This window comes from Parasteatoda tepidariorum, chromosome 8, assembly GCF_982258835.1.
Source record: "Parasteatoda tepidariorum strain Cologne lab strain chromosome 8, Ptep-v5.0, whole genome shotgun sequence".
NCBI classification, from domain to species: Eukaryota; Metazoa; Arthropoda; class Arachnida; order Araneae; family Theridiidae; genus Parasteatoda; species Parasteatoda tepidariorum.
In genome coordinates, this window is record NC_141762.1 from 112,028,848 (window position 1) to 112,054,137 (window position 25,290).

The 25,290-nt window shown below is 30.4% G+C and overlaps 1 protein-coding gene across 1 annotated transcript; it reads right to left on the reverse strand.

Annotated features, from left to right (window-relative positions):
* Positions 1-20,194: 20,194 nt before the first annotated feature.
* LOC107445966 (protein FAM43A) lies at positions 20,195-24,898 on the reverse strand. Its single transcript, XM_016060487.4, has one exon. It carries the CDS (start codon positions 24,281-24,283, stop codon positions 23,285-23,287), a length of 999 nt encoding a protein of 332 aa, XP_015915973.1. The 5' UTR covers positions 24,284-24,898; the 3' UTR covers positions 20,195-23,284.
* Positions 24,899-25,290: the final 392 nt, after the last annotated feature.

Sequence of the window (25,290 nt, forward strand, 5' to 3'; positions counted from 1 at the left end):
TCAACCTCCAATCAGGATCGAGATGCCCACACAACGTCACTTGTAGGTATCCCATTGAGAAAAAAACATCACATGTTGTTTAACGGTGTTTGCTGAAGCTCTTCCGCCTAGAAAAAAAAAAGCCACAGTTTAATGCCTGACCTTTGAGCAAAGCTATTATTTTAAACTATAAATATCATCTTGTCTTAAAGAATTATGCAGACTTTAAGAAGAACAAATAGCATTTATTTTAAAGGTAAAGATTTTTTTCTTTAAATCGCCAATTTGGCGAGATTTTAGGCCGAGATTAAATTTATCAAAAATAACAAATAATTCTCAATTTTTTTTTTTTTTTTTTTTAGCTCAGATAATGCAAATAATTTAACATATAAAAATACATTAACGGGTGGTAAAAAGAATTTTTTTCCATAAACAAATTGGCTATGAAAAATCTCTTTTTTAATTCCATTACAGACCCTCAGAAACGTGGGGAACATTTTATCGTCTGCTTAATGATCAAGTTACTATTCGACATTCAGAATGAAACCTGCTCTCCCTCTTTTTGCGGTTTGAACGTAAAGAAATAGAATCGTTTGCCTTCCATTCAAATTCTTCATCCCCCCCCAAGGATATTGGAAAAACCTTGAGCGGCCTTCTCTGAAAGGGAGGAGACCCAGCAATGTGTTCGGCCTGACACAGGGAATAAAAATATGAAAAAAAGAACAAATTTAATTATTTTTAAATCTCAGAATCTTTTATGTTCTTGTATTCAAAAGGAAACACAAAACCAGGAATAGAATAACCAGCTTTTGATAACGTTGGCAAATTAATAATACACGACAAATTATGATGAAACTAATAAAAAAATATTTTTTTTAAAGTCAAGTATTATAGCCGTCTATTGAACAGCCGACCCAATTTCTGATTTGCAACTACTAATGCTTAACTCCGTAGTTGAGTCATTTTGAACCAAGTCCAGAAGACAAGGGAACTCCAGGATCGAGTATTGGGAGAAATGATGCCTTCGAGGCTGACTTTTTGACGGAACTGATCCGCATTTGCATTGCGTGGGGATAAAAACCACAAAAACCTCCCGTGGTTAACGCTATCCAATTTGAACACTATCCGACTCACTAGAGCACTCAAGATCTCAACTTGAGTTCTGTGCTTGCTGACAATACATCGTTTCGAAAAATGATGAAAGCAAAGTGTATCGCTAAAACAATATACGACCATTTTTAAACATTATTAAACGAAGAGACAGCACAGTCATTATGATAATGATACGTCATCGCTGGGTTTCGAACTCGGTTCACTACATTGGAAGGCTCTATCCCATGAGCCATCGCGGCTGGTGTGAATGAGATATTAGAGTACAATAATCCAGAACCTAAAATAAAGATGTATTTCAAAAGAACAGTTGCGTTACTCATAATAATTTGCAGATTAACTGAAGCAACATTAACCGAACAGTTTGCCGTACTTCGTTGATTTGCATTTATTCTTTAGATAAATTAAAAATTTATTGTTTATACCGTTCATTATTGTTCTTAAGTTAATCCATTATTCAATGTAATTATGTCAATTTATTACAGTCCCTGGCCATATTTTTAGACGCACTATAATATTCTATGCAAAAGTTTAATTATCACGTGATACTCTATACAGCTTTATTCTTTTTTACGCGACTGAAACCGGTTTGCACTTTGTTGCGTATAAGCAAACTGCAGAATAACTGAATTTTGAACGATGTTTATTTTTGTTTATGAAAAATAAAAAACTTTCGTTTTGGAATACTGTACGTTATCTTAGAATAAATATATCGTTTTCATTGATATTTCCTATTATTATTAGTTGATAATCTTCAATATACTTGTTTACGTTACTTTATCAATGGGTTGAATGAGACGATATATCATATATATTCGACCATTGGATACATTAGACAATATATTATATTAATATAGAATAGTTATTATATCAGGCATTTTATTAGTATATTATAATAAATAGATCAAATGATTAGGCGCACTGTAGTGTTTTTAATAATTGCATGTTTTGCACGAGTTTGTATGCAATACTTTTATACTTAAACATACGTGTAATGGGTTTTCATTCCGGAGATTTTTCATGATACTTCCCATTTGTATTTATTTTGAACGTATTAGTGTTAACCCACTGATACACGAACGTAAACAAGTGCAAATGGAATGTTATAGCGCGTCTCGTAATATGCTTAGTGTTAATTTATTGTTCTTAATTGTTTATATCGTTTGATTCTCTGTATTTATATCGATTGACTCCATCAGTTTGTTTGATATATCGATATATTAATTTAAGAAACGTTGTTCCACCAAATGTTTGACCGAGTAGTTGGATTATATCTTAGGTGGGTGAAAACAAACAATCATCTTGCACAAATATTCTAAACTTTAAATACAGTTACAGATTGTTAAAGCAATAAGAGAAGAGTGTGTTGAAATCCTTGAATGGAAAGAAAGAAAAAAACATATATAATATGCTTAGTGTTAATTTATTGTTCCTAATTGTTTATATCGTTTGATTCTTTGTTTTTATATCGATTGATTCCATCAGTTTGTTTGATATATCGATATACTAATTTAAGAAACGTTGTTCCACCAAATTTTTGACCGAGTAGTTGGATTATATCTTAGGTGGGTGAAAACAAACAATCATCTTGCACAAATATTCTAAACTTTAAATACAGTTACAGATTGTTAAAGCAATGAGAGAAGAGTGTGTTGAAATTCTTGAATGGATGAAAGAAAAAAACATACATAATATGCTTAGTGTTAATTTATTGTTCTTAATTGTTTATATCGTTTGATTTTTTGTTTTTATATCGATTGATTCCATCAGTTTGTTTGATATATCGATATGCTAATTTAAGAAACGTTGTTCCACCAAATGTTTGACCGAGTAGTTGGATTATATCTTAGGTGGGTGAAAACAAACAATCTTGCACAAATATTCTAAACTTTAAATACAGTTACAGATTGTTAAAGCAATGAGAGAAGAGTGTGTTGAAATCCTTGAATGGAAAGAAAGAAAAAAACATACATAATATGCTTAGTGTTAATTTATTGTTCTTAATTGTTTATATCGTTTGATTCTTTGTATTTATATCGATTGATTCCATCAGTTTGTTTGTAGGTATCGATATGCTAATTTAAGAAACGTTGTTCCACCAAATGTTTGACCGAGTAGTTGCATTATATCTTAGGTGGGTGAAAACAAGCAATCATCTTGCACAAATATTCTAAACTTTAGTTACAGTTACAGATTGTTAAAGCAATGAGAGAAGAGTGTGTTGAAATCCTTGAATAGAAAGAAAAAAAAAGGTCCAGTGAGTTCGACCTTGAGGCTGCACCTGAGATATCACCTGAGAGTTATTTTGTTTGAACTGCATAACTTCTCTTTAACTAGGTCAGGTCTCTTAAAGATGACTCCACTATTCATGAAACAGTCTCTTACGGGGTTTCTTGTTTTCTTTTTATCCAGTAATATAGTATACTCTCGATGTATCGAACCTCGATAATTCAAAAACGAAAGAGCATTATATATTCAACTTATTGGTTGGAAAAACTACATTATTTTCGTAGTTTACAACAACAAATTTGCTTATATGATCGTGTGAGATGATGAAGAGTTTATATCTTTTCCTTTTTTTTTTTTTTTTTTTGTTTTCCGGCTTTTTCATATTATTTTTTTAAATATTTTATTTTTCTTCTTCTCTTTTTATTAATCTTTAATTTTTTTTCTTGGTTTTCCCTATGTTTTTAATTATTTTATGAGTTCTATACACTAATGTTAACTTATTAATTCTCGTAATTTTCTTCGTTTTTCTCTATTTTTATTTTTATCCTTTCTTTCTTTATTGATAGATATTTATATAGTCTTCTCTTTACATTTTATTGTCTGTTTTTACGTGATATTTTTACTTAATGTGTCCGTTTAAATATTTTTTTAGTGCTCCTCACACTATTGTTTTGATATATTTTGCTTTGGTTATGTTGATACAATATCAGAAAGCACTCTTTTTCTGCGGATATAATTGTGTAAGCTGAGGAAAAGATTATATCTTTTATTTTCCGGATTAATTATAACTTTTATTAATTTTTCCTTTTTTTAAAATTATTATTTTTATTGTTATTTTTTACTTTTCTCCCTTTTTTCATTGTTCTGTAATTTTTTTCCATGCTTTCTCTACGTTTTGAACTAATATATATATATATATATATATATATATATATATATATATATATATATATATATATATATATATATATATATATATATATATATATATATATATATATATATATATATATATATATATATATATATATATATATATATATATATATATATATATATATATATATATATACACATATATATATATACACCACTGCATATTAATGTAATTTTGGTTATTGAAATGTATTAACACAGGAATTAACACGACAATAAATTATAAAACTTTGCAAGTTCATAAACAATCTTGCGTTAAAATGTTTCAGAAATTATAATTGAATAATCGAAAGATTTTCTTTTTTAAACAAAGTCCTTTGATTTTTTTGAATCAATTTTGATCAATGATTTTTTCAATAATTACTTTATTTACGTCATACTTTAAATCATGATTTAAATTAAGCTGATTTAAATCAATGAACCCTTTACTATACACATTTTCGAAAGTTTCATCAGGCAATGAAACTGGTTAGGTTTTTAATACCGCCTTCCCTTCTTGTATTCTGACAAATTATGACACCGTTTTTGTTTTTTTTCTCGCGAACCCCTAATATTCATACTTTATTGACCAGGATTGCAAAATAAGTACATTGAGAATGATCATCAGGTAACGACCTAAATATGGATCCAAACGTCGTTATTTTCGAAACGTATGCAATGGCATCACAAAACTCGAATTTATGTGTTATTCTCAATATAGTAGTGGAAGAATATAATTAGGTTTCTTTTTTTCTTTATTTTTTAATCCTTTCATTTTACTTACTATGTTTTTATTTATATTAATTTTGTTTGTCTATTTATTTCTTTTGAGAAAAACAACGCTCTACTATAGAGATAGAGATGCGGTACAAGAAAATGAGGCATAACATAAGAGAAGTTGCAAACGATAAATTATCGAGGAAAAAATAGAAGTTTGGAATGGTTTGCAAGATTAGGGAAGAACATGTTTTTACATAATCCCCTTGTTCGAAATAATGACAGTTATTTTAAAATTCCAATCAATCGTCGAACACAATTGACAACTGAGTAATTGAGGAAGTGAATTTTCCTTTTAATTCTCTCTTCTTTCCTTATGAAATATTAAGAATAGTTTCCAAGTGAATAGTTTCCATTTTCAGAAATATTCCATTTCATTGTTTATATTTATCTGTGAAAGCTACAGCTCTATTCAGTCACTATTTGTGAAATTTTTATTCAAAAATCAGACAGACAAGAAAGATATGAGGAAGAAAAAAAAAAAAGCAAAACGATAAAAACTACGTTATGTTACGCGACATTAGGCTAAGCTAGAGCTGTGAACGTCAAAATTTAACACGTCATTGAAACATTAGACTAACTTACTAATCCTTTATGATGCTGTATGGCAAGATCTTAAAGATTTGACATTACAACGTTAAAATGTCGCCAATGTGGTCATGAAAAACAGAAGTTATTAAAAGATTTTACAATATTTGAAGAACGTTTTTATAACTGTCGTTGAAGAGTCGACCCAATTTTTGGATGGACGACCACTCACGTTCATGAAATTTTGAACCTAACCCAGAAGACAAGGGAAACTCATAGATCGAGTATTGGAAGAAATTTGCCTTCCTAGAGGACTTTATGATGGAAGTAACCCGCATTTGCGTTACATGGAGGAGGAGATCTCGAGAACCTCCCACAGTTAGCTCGGGGACTCAAAGCCATGATCCGTCTACCACTGAGGATATTTTATGTCGGCACTTTGGTCAGTGCAAGCCGGAATTTGCATAGACCATCGATGGGGTTCGAATCCGGTGCACCTCATTGGAAGGCGGACGTTCTATCCCCTCAGCCATCACGATTCAAGATTTGATATTTAACATTCTTGTGTGGAATGGTAAACGAGATTTTGATGCTCAGACAAGTTCAGTCTCTGGCCAAATTATTAGACGCACTATAAAATTCTATGTAATTATCTTAATGATCAGGTGATACATTGTTTTTTCGAGACTGTTTACGTCCGTATATCAATTGGTTAGACAAGATATATAATATAAATTCGACGATATATTATATTAAATACAGAATATTTATTATATCAGATATTAGTATAGTATAATAATGAGATCCAATGATTAGACGCGCTGTAGTGCTTGTTTAATAATGACGTGATTTGCACGAGTTTATAGGCAATAGTGCTGTTATATTTAAAAATCCATGTAATGGGTTTTTATTGCGTAATGGGTTTTATAAGAGATTGTTTATAGACTTCCCATTTATATTTATTTTTAACGTATTGCATGACAATGTTAACCCATTGATAGAGGAACGTATACAAGTGCAAACCAGTTTCAGCATCGTAAAAGCAACAAGGGTGTACAAGATCTCCTGATAATTAAGATTATACATAAAAGTGCGTCCAATAATTGGACCAGGGATTGTACGTTTTTGTGTGCGATTTCATAACCTAAAATATCGTCTGCACTCATTAATTTATCCTATATGAGGTCACCCTCTCAGCCCATTAAGGTTGAGTCCTAGAACGTGAAGATCTGATCATTAGATCAAAAGTTATTAAGAGTGATCCGTTTTTTTTTTTATTTTGAGCACTGAACGCTATTTAAAATGCGAATGATTACCACTCATAATTAAATATTAATTTGTGGATTGTGTGAAAGAACTTAAAAAAGGAATACTTGTAACGATTTGAAGTGAAATAGCAATAACATTCAATGAGATAAGAGTAACAACAGCGAACACGCAGACGACTTTTCTATAAATGGAAGAGGAAAAAAAAATATCTATAAAGAAGAATGTAATAAGAAAGAAAAATAAAAGTCACACGACTGGTTAATTTTTATACCAGGTGGCAACAGGAAGAAAAATTTCTTTGTTTTTTTTTCCCCCCGTCTTTTGTTATAACATAAGTTACCTTCTGCATTGGAGGATCTTCTCATTCAAAGCCAGAAATTAAAAAGAATAATAATAACGCTTGACGGCAGAAGAAGAGAAAAAATACTTCACGCATGAATCGTTACAATGAAATATCGGGTCTCTTTGGATCAAAAAGCAGTTATTTCTATTTTTATGAAAGTTTACTTCATAGCTAAGCCTAAATTTGCGCCATTTTACTCATATAAAACGAAGAACGTTAGAAGTAGCAAAACTACTGTAATCGCTGCTTTATTTTTCTTCATAGTTTGTAGTGTAACGCGTGGTACTTTTAAAAAAAAATGTTCTTTTAGTGAGTGGTGCGACACAGAAAAACAGTAGTTTGTTGTGATTACTTTCAATGTTACTTTAGTAAAGAAACAAGGTCGATCAAGATAAATTCATGCCCAAGGCCCACAAAATTTTCCGGGCCCCTAACAAAATATATTGAAATTAAATTTCAGAAGAATAGTCCTAACAATAAAAAGAACCTATTGAACTGTATGATGCAAGAGAAACATCCGAAAAATTTTTGAAAGCAAACAATTTCTAAGATAAAAGTTTACACATCTAAATATTAAAGCAAAATGTTGTGTGAAAATAAAAATAGTTTGGTGGCCACAAGCAAGTGAAATCAGTGATTTTTGCTAAAAGCTGAATTAAGGATTGTAGCGTTCCCCATCTACAGCTTTACATATTTGTTAAGAATAAGATTTTAGTTCTTGTTGACACTAATCATTTATAAGAGACTTTGCGAATATGCATTTGCTTAAGAAGTTGGAGTAAAAATTGCACCCATTAAAATTCAGCTGTACATTCGAATTTTATTAGTGCAATGGTTACACGAGTTTGGTTTATCACGCGATGTACGGAAAATTTGAAATAAAAAAATTCTTTTTTTTGAGAAAGACAGTTTCTTTCAGTATTTTTTTTTAAAAGTAATAGTGTGGACTTTTTACTAATTTTTGAGGCTCCCCAGAAAGTGTGGGCCCCAGGCCCATGCCTATTGAGCCTAGGTGATAATCAGGTTCAAACTCGACTAATTTTTCGTACAGATTGTCGTCAAGTGATCCTTCAATGAGTTTTAATAATTGCTGAGCAATTATATATAAAGACAATTCCTTAATTCTAGTTATACTGACTAATATTTGAACTAGCCATAACAAATAATAGTTAATGTGTGGGGGGCGGAGTTATCGATCATGCCAACCTTCATCTATCAAAAGGTACCTTTTGATAGATGAAGGTTGGCATGGTCGATAACTCCGCCCCCACATTGGTGACCCGGACGTGATTGAAGCAAGTTAGCATGTCTTATATACCAGTGAATGGATGTTTAGTATTCTTAGTGGTAGTTACGCCACAAATGTATCACTTTTGTGGCCATACCTTCAAATGCACAAAATAAAGAACGGTCCACCCTGAATAACTTTTAAACTTATGATCGGATATTCGCGCTCTAGGACTCCATCTTAATGGTTCGAGGGAGTAAACTCAAATATGCTTATAATGACGAAAAATATTTTTTATTGTTACATTTAATGATAGAACCTTAGAATTGTAAGGTATAAAAATTTTTGCATAATTTTAAAGCATCTCATTTTACACGGCAAAATACAAAATTTGAGCAAAATCGGTTGAATGTTCTTGAGAAATCAAATTTTAAATATGCGACTTTTTTAAAAATTTGACTTCTTAGGAACTATTCAACCGATTTCGTTTAAATTTTGTAACTTTTTTTTGTAAAATTAGATACTTTAAAATTATTTTAAAAAAATTGTATGCCTTAGTTCAAAACTTTTTCGGCTACTGCTATATAAAAAAATCGTAAATATTTACTAAAATTTATTTTCTCGTATGGATTTACCTTTGTATAAACGAATTTTATAATTGCGTGCAAAGATTTTTTCAATTTGCTTAAAAAGTTGTCGAAATAGAAAGAAATAAGCCTAAAAATAAAATAAACATTAGAGCCTATTTCCCAGATTGCGGCTACCCCTTTAAAAAGGCATGCTTATTCATACGCTTCTGCACCTGATTCCGTAACTTAAAATATCGTCTGCACTAATTAATTAGCATATTTGAGTTCAACTCCTCGAACCAGTAAGACTGAGTCCTAGAGCGTGAAGATCCGATCATTAGATCAAAAGTTATTCACGGTGGTCCATTTTTTATTTATTTATTTTTTGGAGCACTGTACATTTATGAAACATTAAAAGAATACGTGGTGTTATTTCAATGAAAACGATATTTTATCTTTAATTTTAGATATACTTTACTTTTGAGAGGAAATGGAAGAACGCTTAACAAAATGGCGAATATTTGATAATTTACACCAGCATTTCTTAAATGAAATATTCGCTGTTGAGAAAGACACAAAAAGTTACAGGTCAAAATAACAAATTTGTAAAAATGGTTTCGCACGTCTAAGAGGTTTCCGATAGTAAGGATTATTTTTGATGATTTTTTGAACCTGTAATTACATATACTAGTGGGCTGCGCCCCCTGCTCGCTAACGCTCACCAACCCCCGAAAATTGCTACGCAATCTTATATGGTTTGCTTCGCTCGCTACTAACTTAGGTACATTGCAAATGCACAAAATTCTAAGAATTCAAAACAATCATTCAAATCCATAAAATAACCATAAGTTATTAAAATAAATTTGAATTCAAATAAAGACTCATTCTTCAATGAATAACTAATTACAATAATAAAACAAATAAATTCGTGATATAAATCAAAAATCGTCAAATAAATTCGTAATATATAAATTCGTGAAAAAAAAGCGCTTTCGACAAAATACTAAAATAGAGATCTATCGACAAAGACTACTCACTTCTGCCTAGCTTAATAGTATGAGATTTCCTCTCTCTGGTTATTTCAGTTTCGTTTTTAAAAGCACTATATGTTGAGCCACCTCAGCTAGATTTGGCATGTGACATTTTTAGCGGTAATCATGGGTCGATTTTCTAGCGTTGCCATTCGGGGAGTTGTAATGAGGCTTTTTTTTTGTCGCCGTGTAAGAGAAATATATATATAGATATCCAATCAATAATGAGTAATTTATTTAATAATTCGCTCATTTTTATAGAAATATTTAAGTAAAATATCTTATAAAACTGAAATTGCAAAATTTAAAATTGAAATATTTCTTCCAATAATATCATGTTGACTAAATTATGTATCCATTTATAAAAATTTCATTTATGTTTTACTCTTTGAATATTTCAATTAAATAATCTCTCCATTCAAGAATGTCCGATAACCATTCTTCTTGATGTTTTTAAAACTATAATTCAGCTTACTTTAATCATTTTCAGAATATGCACAATAAACTTCCAAGAAAGAAAAAAAAAAGAATTATAGTAGATATTACTTTAGAACTGCAAGCATTAAAAAGAAAATTTTTAAAACTAATTTTAAAAAAATACATCAGAAGCATACTTCACTTGTCTAGATAGCAATGCTTAGCTTCCCCTTCCCTGCCATCCTTGGGCCACAGGTTTGAAGATTTTCAGATTTGATTTGTACTATAATCATAGAGGCCTTATCCTGAAGTGTGCGAAATTGAGTTTAGGACTTCTGGTAGCTGCAATAATTTAAAAAAATCTTTCGCCTTTCTCTATAGCGTGTGTTGGACGAAAATGAAGTGCACATTGTTAAATGTACAATGTGACCCACCTGGTGGTCGAAACCGATTTTTCTCTTATTTCTTTTTCCTCTGCTTCCTTATAATATACACCGAAGAGACATTACATTATGACCACGCTGCTAATAGCATGTAGAGGACCACCTTTAGCCCTCAAAACTGCTAGCACCCGCCGTGGCATTGATTCCACAAGGTGCTGATATGTAGTCTGAGGTATCTGGTACCAAGCGCTCACCAACTGGTCTTGCAATTCCCTCACATTGCGAGGGGGTAGCGTGGCAGCACGAATTTGGTTTTCCAAGTAGGACCACAAATGCTCTATTGGATTAAGGTCAGGTGAATTTGGGGGCCAAGACATGACTTGAAAGTCAGTGGAATGTTCCTCGACGATTCGACCCGATTATACCCCATGAAAACATTGTTCGTGGGAGAGAAAAAATGAAAACCTGGGCGAGCCCATTGTTATAGATGGAGGGTGGTCATAACGTAATGGCTCTTCGGTGTACATATATACCAAGTTTCATCCATATCCGCCTACCAAAAAGCATTCTACGTGGGTTTAAATAAGGTTACAACCGCAATCTATCTTGAAATTGTTACCAAGATTTACAACTAAGCACTGCATGGTGTAAAAACTTCGATTGCTTTACAAATATGAAGATGGTTATAAAAATCGACACGTTTCGAGCGCTCTAATATAAGCACCCATTCTCTAGACTCTCCAGACGTGAATGAGGAAAACAAAAGTGATTTTGAAACAGAAAATGTGAAGGAAAATAACGGTGAAAAACAAAACGTTTCTAGTTTTTTTTCCTCACCTTTATTTACTTTTTATTTTCTATTTAAATCGAGGTTACCGCGGTTTTTCTTGTTTTTCGCCTATAATTTTTCATTTCGCAACTTTCTGTTTTATGTCTCAAACTCACTTTCGTTTTTCTCATTCACTATCAGCGAATCTTGAGAGCGGGTGCCTATTTTTTTGAGCTTGAAACGTGTTGACTTCTTTTACTATCGTCATATTTTTATGAAGTTTTTTATATCATCAAGTTAATTTATCTTAATTAGTCAATATCAAGTTTATTTATCATCAAGTTTATTTATCTTAATTAATATTCTCGGGATTACTTACTTACTTACTTATCCTCTACGTGCCTTGGGCACTTAAGGCCTCTAGCATATCCCTCCAACGCCTCCTGTCTTTAGCAATAGATCTTGCTTCCTCCCAGCCAGATATTATACATTCTTTTAATTCGCCCAAAAACATGCGCTGGGTGGTAAGTCTGGGTCTTCCTCTTGTTCATTTACCATCAGGGGCCCATGTAAGCGCAACAGATGAAATTTTTTCTTTGGGCATTCTAAGGATATGTCCGAGCCAGTTCCATCTTCGTTTTTTAATTTCATCTTCGATTGTTTTTATTTTAGCTTTCTTTAATAGATTTTGATTTGATACTTTGTAAAGCCAGAAAATTTTAAAAATAAATCTTAAACATTTGTTTTGAAAGGTTTCTAATTTTTGTATTTCGATCTTAGTCTGTTTCCAGGTTTCTGCGCCATATAATAGTACTGTTCTAACAATAGCTTTGTAAACAACTATTTTTGTCTTTATTTCAATATTTGACTCTCTCCAAAATTTATGTAATCCCTTAAAACATGTTCTTAGTTTGATTATTCTCTGTCTAATATCTTCACTACTTCCACCTTTTTTATCCACAATAGAACCTATTCTCGGGATTAATATTCTTAAATTAGTTATGCTCTCTGCAAATAAATACGTTAATGTCTTATTATATCAACTCCAAAAGTTCTGACACTTTTTCTTTTCCTTGCAGAAATTCACGATTGAGATAACACATTTATTTCCGTAACACGTGTTTTACTAGAAAACAGATCATAAGTTTTCGAAAATTTGAAGACTCCCTTATTACATAATAAAAATGAAATGGTTCAATTTCAATGGAAGACCATGAAAGCTGATTCTGAGAAAAACGAATTTCAATGTTTGAGAATTTCCAGGCAGGAATATTCGATCGTAAAAGACGAGCATTTATTTACATTCCCTAAACATTTCGATACAAATTTGTGACGTTTTTTCCTCAAAATTCCTCCTTCTATACTGTAATATTCCTGTCGTCTATATTTTTCTTTCTTCTTCTTTTCGCCTTGAAAGGAATCGTTTTACTCTGCATTGCTCTGTGGAATCAGGGTTAACCGATTTTCTACGTCAGGGGTTTCCAATCTTAAACATTTGTTTTGAAAGGTTTCTAATTTTTGTATTTCGATCTTAGTCTGTTTCCAGGTTTCTGCGCCATATAATAGTACTGTTCTAACAATAGCTTTGTAAACAACTATTTTTGTCTTTATTTCAATATTTGACTCTCTCCAAAATTTATGTAATCCCTTAAAACATGTTCTTAGTTTGATTATTCTCTGTCTAATATCTTCACTACTTCCACCTTTTTTATCCACAATAGAACCTATTCTCGGGATTAATATTCTTAAATTAGTTATGCTCTCTGCAAATAAATACGTTAATGTCTTATTATATCAACTCCAAAAGTTCTGACACTTTTTCTTTTCCTTGCAGAAATTCACGATTGAGATAACACATTTATTTCCGTAACACGTGTTTTACTAGAAAACAGATCATAAGTTTTCGAAAATTTGAAGACTCCCTTATTACATAATAAAAATGAAATGGTTCAATTTCAATGGAAGACCATGAAAGCTGATTCTGAGAAAAACGAATTTCAATGTTTGAGAATTTCCAGGCAGGAATATTCGATCGTAAAAGACGAGCATTTATTTACATTCCCTAAACATTTCGATACAAATTTGTGACGTTTTTTCCTCAAAATTCCTCCTTCTATACTGTAATATTCCTGTCGTCTATATTTTTCTTTCTTCTTCTTTTCGCCTTGAAAGGAATCGTTTTACTCTGCATTGCTCTGTGGAATCAGGGTTAACCGATTTTCTACGTCAGGGGTTTCCAATCTTAAACATTTGTTTTGAAAGGTTTCTAATTTTTGTATTTCGATCTTAGTCTGTTTCCAGGTTTCTGCGCCATATAATAGTACTGTTCTAACAATAGCTTTGTAAACAACTATTTTTGTCTTTATTTCAATATTTGACTCTCTCCAAAATTTATGTAATCCCTTAAAACATGTTCTTAGTTTGATTATTCTCTGTCTAATATCTTCACTACTTCCACCTTTTTTATCCACAATAGAACCTATTCTCGGGATTAATATTCTTAAATTAGTTATGCTCTCTGCAAATAAATACGTTAATGTCTTATTATATCAACTCCAAAAGTTCTGACACTTTTTCTTTTCCTTGCAGAAATTCACGATTGAGATAACACATTTATTTCCGTAACACGTGTTTTACTAGAAAACAGATCATAAGTTTTCGAAAATTTGAAGACTCCCTTATTACATAATAAAAATGAAATGGTTCAATTTCAATGGAAGACCATGAAAGCTGATTCTGAGAAAAACGAATTTCAATGTTTGAGAATTTCCAGGCAGGAATATTCGATCGTAAAAGACGAGCATTTATTTACATTCCCTAAAAATTCGATATAAATTTGTGACGTTTTTTCCTCAAAATTCCTCCTTCTATACTGTAATATTCCTGTCTTCTTCATAAAAATATTTTTCTTTCTTCTTGTCGCCTTGAAAGGAATCGTTTTACTCTGCATTGCTCTGTGGAATCAGGGTTAACAGATTTTCTACGTCAGGGGTTTCCAACTTACATGAGGCCGGGGGCCACAATTACAAACCCAAATCAAATGGCGGGCCGTAACTTTATCAAAATTTTATGTAGGACTCTTTTATGTTTGAAGGAACATTACATTTTATTGTCAGATTTTTAACAAGTTGCACAAATCAAAAGTATTGAATTAGAAATTAAAGTAAGAAGTAGATTCTTAAAAATATTTAATAGCATATTAAAAAATTCGGGCTACAATAACTTTAATGTGCACCCATGTATTAAACAATTGATGTGCAACAGATATCTAATTGTTAAGATATAAAGCTTTAAAAAGGTTGGTATTAAAACTTACATAGAAGCACACAAAATGTTCAGTGACAAAATTGAGGTTTGTCTGCTGCAATCTCCAGAGAATAGATATTTACATTTTAAATTTACAAATGTGTGTGTCAATATTTTTGTCCAAAATGAGTGATTTCAAAAAGTTAAATCGGAGAATTTCTTCCAGAAAACTTCTGATACACACATGCTAATTTATATTCACAAAATACAAAGAAATGAAATAAAAAAGAGCAACATATAAAATTATTTTTGTATTTGAATGAATATTTTCTTGGATGCAAAACCTGAGAAATAATTTTTTTTGCATCGTTGGTATGATAAATTTCACAGAACCGAAGAAATTAGGTTTTATTAACGAGAAAAGTATTTTAAACCCATATAGATTTTTTACGAAAATTGTCCACAAAAAAGAATGACAACTAGTGTATTTTTGTTCGCGGGCCAGAAAAAAAGGCTTCGCGGACCAGATGCGGCCCACGGGTTGCCAGTTGGAAACCACTGTTCTGCGTTATTGGTTTATCACAACGATGGCTATCCAATAGTCAATTTTTTAAAAGAAAAAAAAATACAAAAACAGTTCCCCCCCCCCCCTTCAATTTTGAAAGAAAGTTAAAAAAAATCACAGCTGTCAACATGAAAAAGAGAAAAATACAGAGGGTTTTACTAAATAATCTAAACTTCACGCTAAATATTGTGTAAATATCAAAAAATAATTTAGAAATTCTTCTAAAATTCATTCAATTATAGTTCACTCATAAATAAAATTTTAAATAAATAACTGCAATATTTCCCACATTTGAATATTAAATTCTTTTAGGATTTTTTAAATTTGAATCAGGCTTAGCGATCCAAAGTGGAAAAAAACGTTGCTCTCATCCGAAGAAACTCTTTAATAGGAAGAAGAAATATTTAATACATTTTTTAAAATAGTTCTTTATTGCATTTAAGTTTAAAAAAAAGGCTTAGGATTTTCTCACATTGCAACTTAATGGTTTAATTTCTTCTTTAATCGATTGTTAAATATTAATCTCTAGTTAAATTTTATTCAATTGTTAAATATTTTTATCATACGAGAACGTAACACAAAACTAATATTTAAAACCAGATAATAAACATTCTAAAAAAACTAATCGTAATGAAAACCAGTGAGATCAGAATTTAACAAGTAAATTCTGTTTGTAATAAATAATGTGTGTCCGCAATTATTATCTAAGTATTGAATTTTATTTCTAAAAAGCATGCAATAAACTTATGATAATATATGTTTAGATAATGTATTGGTGTACTAGTTTATCTGACAAAATTAAGATAACAGAAATCCTTTTTAAAAATAAATTAACTATACGAGCGGTCATACAGATTTTAAACCAAAATAAACTATAAGGAAATATTTATTTATTTTAAAAACAGACAGAAATGTAAACTGATATTTACTTAAATCCTTACATTTTTATTTTATTTTATAACCGTCGTTGAACAGCCGACCCAATTTAGGGTTTACGATTACGAACGTTCAACTCCGTATCCTTGTATTTTTGCACCCGATCCAGAAGACAAGGGAACTCTTGAACCAATTTGCCTTCGCGGAGGACTTTTTGGATGGAACTAACCGGCATTGGCGTTGCATGGAGGGGGAAACCACGAGAGCCTCCCACGGATAGCCTGACGACAAGAAACTCTAACCCGTGCTCCGTCTACCACTGAGGATATTTTACATCAGCACTGCGGTCGGCGCGAGCCAGGTGCGGAATTCGAATCGACAACCTCATTGGAAGGCGTTCCAAAAAAACCTCTTTAGAATAACTGTCAATAAACTCCGTTGTTGTACTGTGTGTTTCTTCTTTTTACTTGTTTTCTGCTGTAAATGTTCATAATCTACCATTACAAAAAAGAAAATATCCAGTAGATTTTAGGAAATGTAAATTTCACCATAATTGTTGCATGATGTACAATAAATTTTATACACACGGAATTTTAGGTATTTTTATAGACATCAAAATAGAAAAACTGCACTATTTTCCAATTATGATTTCATATTAAATATACTTGAAATGTTATGTATTCATGTTTACTCGAAATTTCGAATATGAATAGGCATTTAATTCGTCAAAGATAGCGAAAAGATTTTTTTAGATTAATTTAAAAAGAGAGTTTCTGAACAAAAAATGAACTGAACATTTTAGAACAAAAAAAAATACGTTTTGAACTGATTTCTATAAATGAGGTTCGCTTCATTCTGTAATATTAATACTTATTTAAATATTCAAGCAATAATCTGTAGGAATTTTTCAATAGGGATTTTTTAGGAAACTTATTCAATTTTAGGGAATTTTCTAAAATGTACAAAAACCAGGAGAATTTTAATTAAACCAGTAGAAACTGGCAAAATCTAGTAGTCTACTGGAAAATCCAGCCGATATGCATTTATAATTTTTTATGTTTTCCTGTGCGCGGGAAAAAAAACGATTTTTTTTCCGAAGAAATCTCTAAATAGTTTCAAATTATAAATGAGTCTTACAACCCTTAACAGTGATACTTATTTAAGAAGGAACCCCACCCTGAATATTTCAAAAATTCGAAAAATTTTTTTTTGCATTTTTCGAATCTTTGTACCCTTCTTAATGTCTGTCTAAAACGATTTCTCGGTACCTAACTTCGTTTGGAAGTTATACCGGAAAATAGAGAGTCCTCGCTATGCCGGATTAGGAGGGGCGACATTCTCTTTGTGTCTCATCCATTCTGTTGACTGCATATAGAAACTTATTGTAGGCATTTCATTTATCGACCATTATGAAATTAAACGTTTTCCCCTACCATAAGTAAAAACTTTAAACTTTTCTCAAAACGATGTTTTTTGACCTGGCCTAACGTTTTTCTCATGATCTCATGATACAACGAAATAAGCTGTTCTTTATTTTAAATTACGTAAAAATATATTCTTTAGTAAGTAGCATAGGATTTTTTTGATATTTTTTATATTTCGATTTTATATTAGTATTTTAATGAATATTTTTTTAATGAAAAACTTAAATTTTTCTTCAAGTTGCCGCCATTTTGGTAATTTTGCGAATATCAAAAAACCGCTATGCTACTTTTTAGATAATGTCTTTACTTTTCAGAAAATCAAAACAAAATCGTTTTCCTATGTTTCAGGACTTCTAAATCCATGAGGCCAGCGAGGTGCTATTTTTTGATGACCAGCCACACACGGAGCTACCACCAACTTATTTTTATTATTTTGTAAAAGAAATTTTTTTTAAATAGACTGTAGCTAAATAACATAATAAAAAAACAAGGAGTCTCTGCATTGTCTCTATTACTTAAAAAAATTCAAGAAAAACGTTAATATTTTACCTTCTCAGGGTGGGGTCCCCCCTTAAATACTCTGAAAAGCAATAAAATGAGTGCAAAAAATATCTTTTGAAGAATAATTTTCGTACGATACAGGGTATCTGCTACATTTTCACATTTGTGACTTTCCATAACTAACTCCAAGAATTTTTCATGACCTAACGATGTTACTATTTTCCCTGTACAACAATACATTCAAAAAAGCATTATAATAACAGTCATTGAAATGATAGGTATAAACAAAACTGTTATACTATGCATCTTCATATTTAAGATTTTAAATTTAAAAAACAGAGTTGAAGCAGGAAAATAGCTGGAAAAAAATACAATAGAAAATACATTTATTTTTTTCTGCAGAATTATATTCCATCAATACTTTTCTTGTTCAATCGGAAAGGAAAGAAGAAATACTCCTGATTTTTTTTGTTCTTATTTCGGAATAAAAAAAATTCGCCAATGACAGGCTTACTTCAGCTAGAATTTTAAAATTGATAAAAAAAAAAAGTAATAATAACAAAAATTCTGAAATCACAGAAATTTAAAAGATACTTCTCTCTAGAAATGATGTTTTTTTCTTTTCATTTTTTGAAAAACACCCTAATTTTTAAAGAACATGATAAAAAAAGTTTTTTATTTTTTAAATAAAATATTACTGTGAGTGGGGATTTTGTTACAAATTCAAATATTCGGAACACCATGAAATTGGGGGAGGGGGTTAAATTCCATTTTAAAAATTTAGATTTTTCGGCGACTTAAATCCATGACATTCCAGGATTTTTTTTTTAAATAGTTAAAACCATGACACTTCATGACAAATTTTGTTCAATACCGAAATTCATGGCTTTCCATGCTTTCTTATGACTTTGCAGAGAGGGTAAACTAACCAGTGAAGGAACACTTAAGCTTCGCTTGCCTTTTAAAAAATCATATTAATTTCGAAATTCGTAATTTTAGTTAGATGACAGTGTCAACATATTTGTTACTAATTGCAAATTATGTGAAAAAAATTGTAGAGAACTTACATAATATTGTCTTAAAGTTTTAAAGGTTCAAATAACAAGTAGTAAGAAGACCAAGTGAAGGAACAGCTCTAACCAGTGAAAGAACACCCAGCAAAGGAACACTTCATTTTGGTTATTTTTTAATGCTGTTTATGAATTTATAAGCCATACAAATATTTAAAAACAAGCCTATTCTTGAAATTATATTATATGAAAATTCTTGGAAAATGTTAACTTTATTTTGTAATCATGAATTGAAAAGTAAAGTGTCAACATATTAAAACATACTGTTCATTCACTGGGAAAGCTATGCCCAGTAAAGGAACATGCCTGTTCCCTCACTGGTTAGAAGTTGCTTTTCGTATTTTTAACATGCTTTTGATGCGGAACATCACTAAAGGTACAAGAAAATTAAAGTTTATCTTTTATTTTCATTAACTTAGAAAAAAAAAAAACCAAGTAAAGGAACACTTGTTCCTTCACTGGTTTTTCATCGTTTGGTGATCCAGTGAATAAACACCCCTTATCTCAGTACTTTATTATGCTATGATGCTTTAAAAAAAAGTAAAACTTAACTTCAATATCTATATTTTGAATTCTCTTTTTCACAGTGAGAAAAATAAAAACTATGACATGCAATTAATTCCACTTCAAACATATAAATACAAACACTCACCATATAATTTTTTCAAAGAAACAAGGTGTTGCAGAGATAGTAACAAATTCATTAAATTTTTCCAGAGAAGTCTATTTGACCAGGTAATCCAAAACATCGCTAGATGACTTCCTATTGTTTGGCAGTAAGCTATTGTTACCAATCAATCTAAAGAAATACTTTCAAATTCCTTTTTTTAATCAATATACGTGAAATGTTCCTTTACTGGTTGGTTTACCCTACCCTCATTATACAAAACCCGGAAGAATCTTTTTAAATCAAAATAGAAAAGAAAAATGTAAAATAAATGAGTTTTGTAAAAGAAAGAAAGAAATCAAAAAAAGTACAGTTTTATTAAAATGATCTTTGGTGAAAGATGATATAATACAATGATTAACAGTTTTTTTTTTTCCTTCACATTTTTTTTTTTTGGAATGAATTTCAGATATATATAAAAACACTTCATCATTCAAAAGGAATGTTTATAATAAACGTTGAAACATATTCTTTGATAGTATCTCAAAATTGCATTGATTTGTAATCATTTCATATAAAAGAACAGATTATTAACAATACGAATAATAAGTAACATTTTTATTTTCTTCTAACTGTGCCAATTCCGATAGTTTCATGAGAATAAAAAACTAAGCAAAAACTTTGAACAATGTATTAAAAGTTTTAAAATTATTTTCAAAGCAAGATTTCTATCAAACAGTCAATAGGAGATTTAAAAATTATAATATTAAATAATTATAAATATTAAAGTTTATATTCTATTAAAATTCATATGAAATCATGGTCACTTGAGTTAAAAAAATTAAATTCAAAATTTTAAAAACTTTCAAATGAATGTCTGTTCTAAAAAAAGGGACGATAATTTTTTAGAATTTTAATAGAATTAGAATTTCAGAATATTAAATAATTATAAATATTAAAGTTTATATTCTATTAAAAATTCATATGAAATCATAGTCACTTAAGTTAAAAAAAATTATAAAAACTTTTAAATGAATGTTCATTCTAAAAAAATGGCGATATTTTTTTGAATTTTTAAATATAGTTCATGAAAATAAATAAGTACCCTAACTGAATTTTATAGTGAGAGAATAAATTGAATTTAATAAATGCGTGAATGAAACATATTCGAAAGCATTTTAATTCAAATAATCATTTTTTAAATTAAATTTCTAATAGGCTTTAAAAAATCAGATTCAGATCTAAATTTGTAAGAAATCTTCTATTAGGAAATGAAATGATCACAAAATGTTATATGAATTTCAACTTTTGGCACATTAAAAGTATTTATTTATTTAAAAACAAACTTATACAGAATCAAAATACATGAAGAAATTCTTGATTGGTAAGCCATTTCAATAACTATAAAAGTAGATTTAAAGAATAAATTGGAAGAATATAATTGAAAGAATATAATTATTAAAAAAAAAACAATAATTGTAATATCATTGTTTATAAAATTTTATTCATCAACGAAATACATTTTTTTATCATCTAAATTTAAGTTAAGATAAAATTTTATGACCAAAATAAAAATTCAACTAAAAATAAAAACGTTCCAATATTTGATTTAATTTTATTTATTTATAATTTTAATGTCTATAAAAGTTCAAATATTTGTCATCAGAATAAAAAAAATTAATAAGGTTAAAATGAACATTTATGACTAAAAAATTTTTTTTAAACTCAAAATAGGAAATTTTCAATTTTTTTTATGTAACAGTTTAGTTTTAAAAAAAACTTATTATTTAAAATACTTATCATCAAAACGAAAAAATTAAAATAAACTCATAACACAAATGAAAGGTTGATTCAAATGAAGAGTATTTTTTACTTTAGAAACATTTATAATTTAGAAACATTTAAACCACAAAAATCTCAAATAATTATTGTCAAAAAATAATAAATAAATAAAAATAAACAAGATTACTTAAACAATTATTATTTAAATATAGATTCAAATTCAAAATTGAACATTCATATTTTTCTAGTAATATTTTTAATAAGCAAAGCATTTGTAATTTCAACATTTAAAAAAATTTAACTATTTATAAATTTAAATTTAAAAAAAAGATTAATTTAAACATTTATAATAAAAATTAAAATTCAATTCTAAATAAAGACGTTAATTTAGTAATAGTTAGTACACAAATGTTAAAAAAAATTATACCAAATTTCCAAAAAAAACGAACGATAAAATAGTTATTGTTGCAATTTTAAAACAATGATAATCAGAATCAGTGAGCAAATATTTTTTAAAATGCGAATTATATTCTTCCAGTATAATTTTTTTTTTAGAATCGTTTCATATTAAAAAAAATAATAAAAAAGAACATATTTTTACTCATTTAAAAATTATAGCAAAAAGGTAGTTTTATCGCATAAAGTAAAATATTCGATTTTTAGAAATATATTTATTTTATATCAATTATTAAAAAATAATTCTTCTTTAGAAAACTACATTTGTTATAAAGTAATTACTTTGATATATGTCTATTAAAGAAAAATAATTTTTCTTTAGAAAACTACGTTTGTTGTAAAGTAATTATTCTAAAAATATTTGTTCTTTAGAAAACTATGTTTATTATAAAGTAATTACTTTAAAAATATTTGTTGTTTTGAAAACTATGTTTGTTATAAAGTAATTACTTTAAAAATAATTCTTCTCTAGAAAACTATGTTTATTATAAAGTAATTACTTTAAAAATATTTGTTGTTTTGAAAACTATGTTTATTATAAAGTAATTACTTTAAATCTATTCATTAAGTCTATCAGGGTGCGTAGCCAGATTTTTCAACAAAAAATAAGCACCTTTTAAGCACTCAAAAAATATTTTTAATCATTTTCCAAAAGGAAATCATAATTTGGATCTGTGCAGTAATAAAAATTATTTTTTTCTATCATTTAAAGTTCTTATTTATAAACATAAAATCAAAAAAAAAAAAAAATTCAAAAACTTCTCCTAATCATGATAAAATAACTAATTTCTGATAAATATTGCAGAAAAAATTGTGAAAAATCATACATTTTTTGTAATTTAGAACTACAATCGATACGGTGAAGAAAAAAAATCTATTTTTAAAAAATAGAAAATTAAGCACTTTTTACAAACTCCGAATAAAAAAAAAAGCACCTTTAAGGGCTTTTAAAAACGTAAATCAAAAATAAGCACCTATAATCACTTTTCAAAAACACTACGCACCCTGATCTATTCATTGCACACAGATAATTCACTAAAATATGTTATGCAAAAATAATAGTGTTACCTTTAAAAATATAATTTAATAAGTTTAAATTTTTTTTTTTGATAGAAATATTTTTACAACATCAAGTTATTTTTGTAAATAATTATTTTGTTTCTACCATTTTTACCTCAGCTGTTGTTCTACATTTGGAATGAAAGTTGGATCACATTTTATAAGAGGCCAGACTGTCCTCTTTAAACGAGAGCTTCTCCTCCGAATAACCTGACTCGTCAGAGACATTGTCTTCCTCGTCAACAGTCTCCCCGATCATTTTTAAAAACTGAGTCCTCCGATGTCTCGGATTGGGCATATCATCCACACAACAGTTCGAATCGAAAAAGTCTGATTCCTGACTGTTCGATAGATAATGATCCGAAAGAGAATCCACATCGTCTGGCACTATGTCAGAATTCGATTCGATCTCGGAAGTGAGGGAACCGCTCAGGAACAACTCATCATCGAAATCGTCGTCGTACGGAATGATGTCTTCTTCTTCTTCCTCTTCGATTTCGTCGATGGCAGTCAGTTTGGGGGCACTCTTCGAACGTTCCAACGGAGGTCTGAAGTTGGTGGAGCCTGTGCTCAGGAGCAACTTCCGGCGGGGAAGTGTGGGATTGTCGTAGCAGGAGTTAGCGAGGGACAGCCTCGCTTTCTGCCGGCTGAATTTCTCCCGCCGGAACTCCTGTAGGGCCTGCGTCAGCCTCTCATTCAACTGTGCGGCCATTAACTTGGCCCGGTCGTCTTTATCACATAGAACAGCGTGGCACCTGAGCTCCTGTTTCATGCGGCGGCCCTCGTGCCTGTACACCCAGCAGAAGACTTTAGGGTAGTGAGGAGGGGCCGCGCAGTAGGTTATTCTATTTGACCAGTATTCAGTCAATCCGTGTTCTTTCGTGGTAGCTTTGAGTCCGGAATTGCTAACCGTAATCTTCATGGTAATGTCGTGTTTGACGTTGGCACAATAGTTTTTCCAGAGGGTGGCCAGTGGTTTGTCCGTGCAGCCGTCCCCTTTGGCCCACTGAGTAATCACGTTCCCCAAATAAGTCACTTTATAGATGGGGTCGTATTCGGTGATAGTCACAGATTTCTTATTCCAAAGTTTGCACCACTTGTTCTTCATGTTGCTCGTCGTGAAGGGATTCGTCATGGATATAATTTCCATTGCTTTTCAATGAAAAAAGGTTCGTTCTTAAACTCTCTATCAGCTCAACAACATTTTCTGTTGTATCCCCGAAACCGATTTTCACACAATTTTCAGAATACGAAAATTCAATTAAGCACAAGAAATGAAACAAATCTTCGTTTGGTCAAACTTTAAAAAAAGCACATGCCATCCAACAACTTCAAAGTTAAAAAAAAAAAATCGTTTTCTTTTTTCAAACTTCAAAAAGAACACACAAAGCGAAGAAGGAGAAGTCAGAACAACTTTTTCACGAAGCACGAGCGAATATTCTTTCGGATGAAAAGATAAAGCGTCCAGGTGCGGAAAAAAATAATTCGAATTATTCCACTCTAGAGATATCACCTAGAGATGTATCTTTGTAGGATGAGATGATGATACATCGGGGTTTTTGTATCCGATAAGAAATAAGCGCAGTCGCAGGAGAGAAATGTTATCACACAGAGGCAGTGATTGCACGCAGCCGAAACGTTTGAAAACAGGAAAACAAATGAGAATATAACCTGTTGTTGTGTCCTGCATGGCGGGGAACGCCTCGCACTGTTCTTTTTCTACCTGTACTTTTTCTCTCTCTCTCTCTGAAGGCAGGGTTGCCGTTCTCTGTTTTGTTTCCTTTTTTTTTCTTCTCTTCAAATACCTTGGCGAGCATGACTGGTTTTTTTTTCTTCCCCCGATCGTTTGGCGATCATGTTATTGCTCTATACGTGAAGAAAAAAAAAACACCCGCTCGAAAATAGATCTTGGTCTGAGACCGATGATAACTAAAAAAGAGAAGTCTACGAAAAGTAATACAGTCAAACCTCGTTATAGTGAACTCCCGGATAGAGTGAGCGAAAAGTTCGTTCCCGTGCCTTGCGTAATAATATTTTTTATATTACACACATAACAATATTTTTTGTGGATAGCAGTACCGTCTTTATGCATGGGCACACCCGAGCAGTGCCCGAGGGCCCCAGGCACTCAGGGGACCCTTGAGAATCTTACTTTTT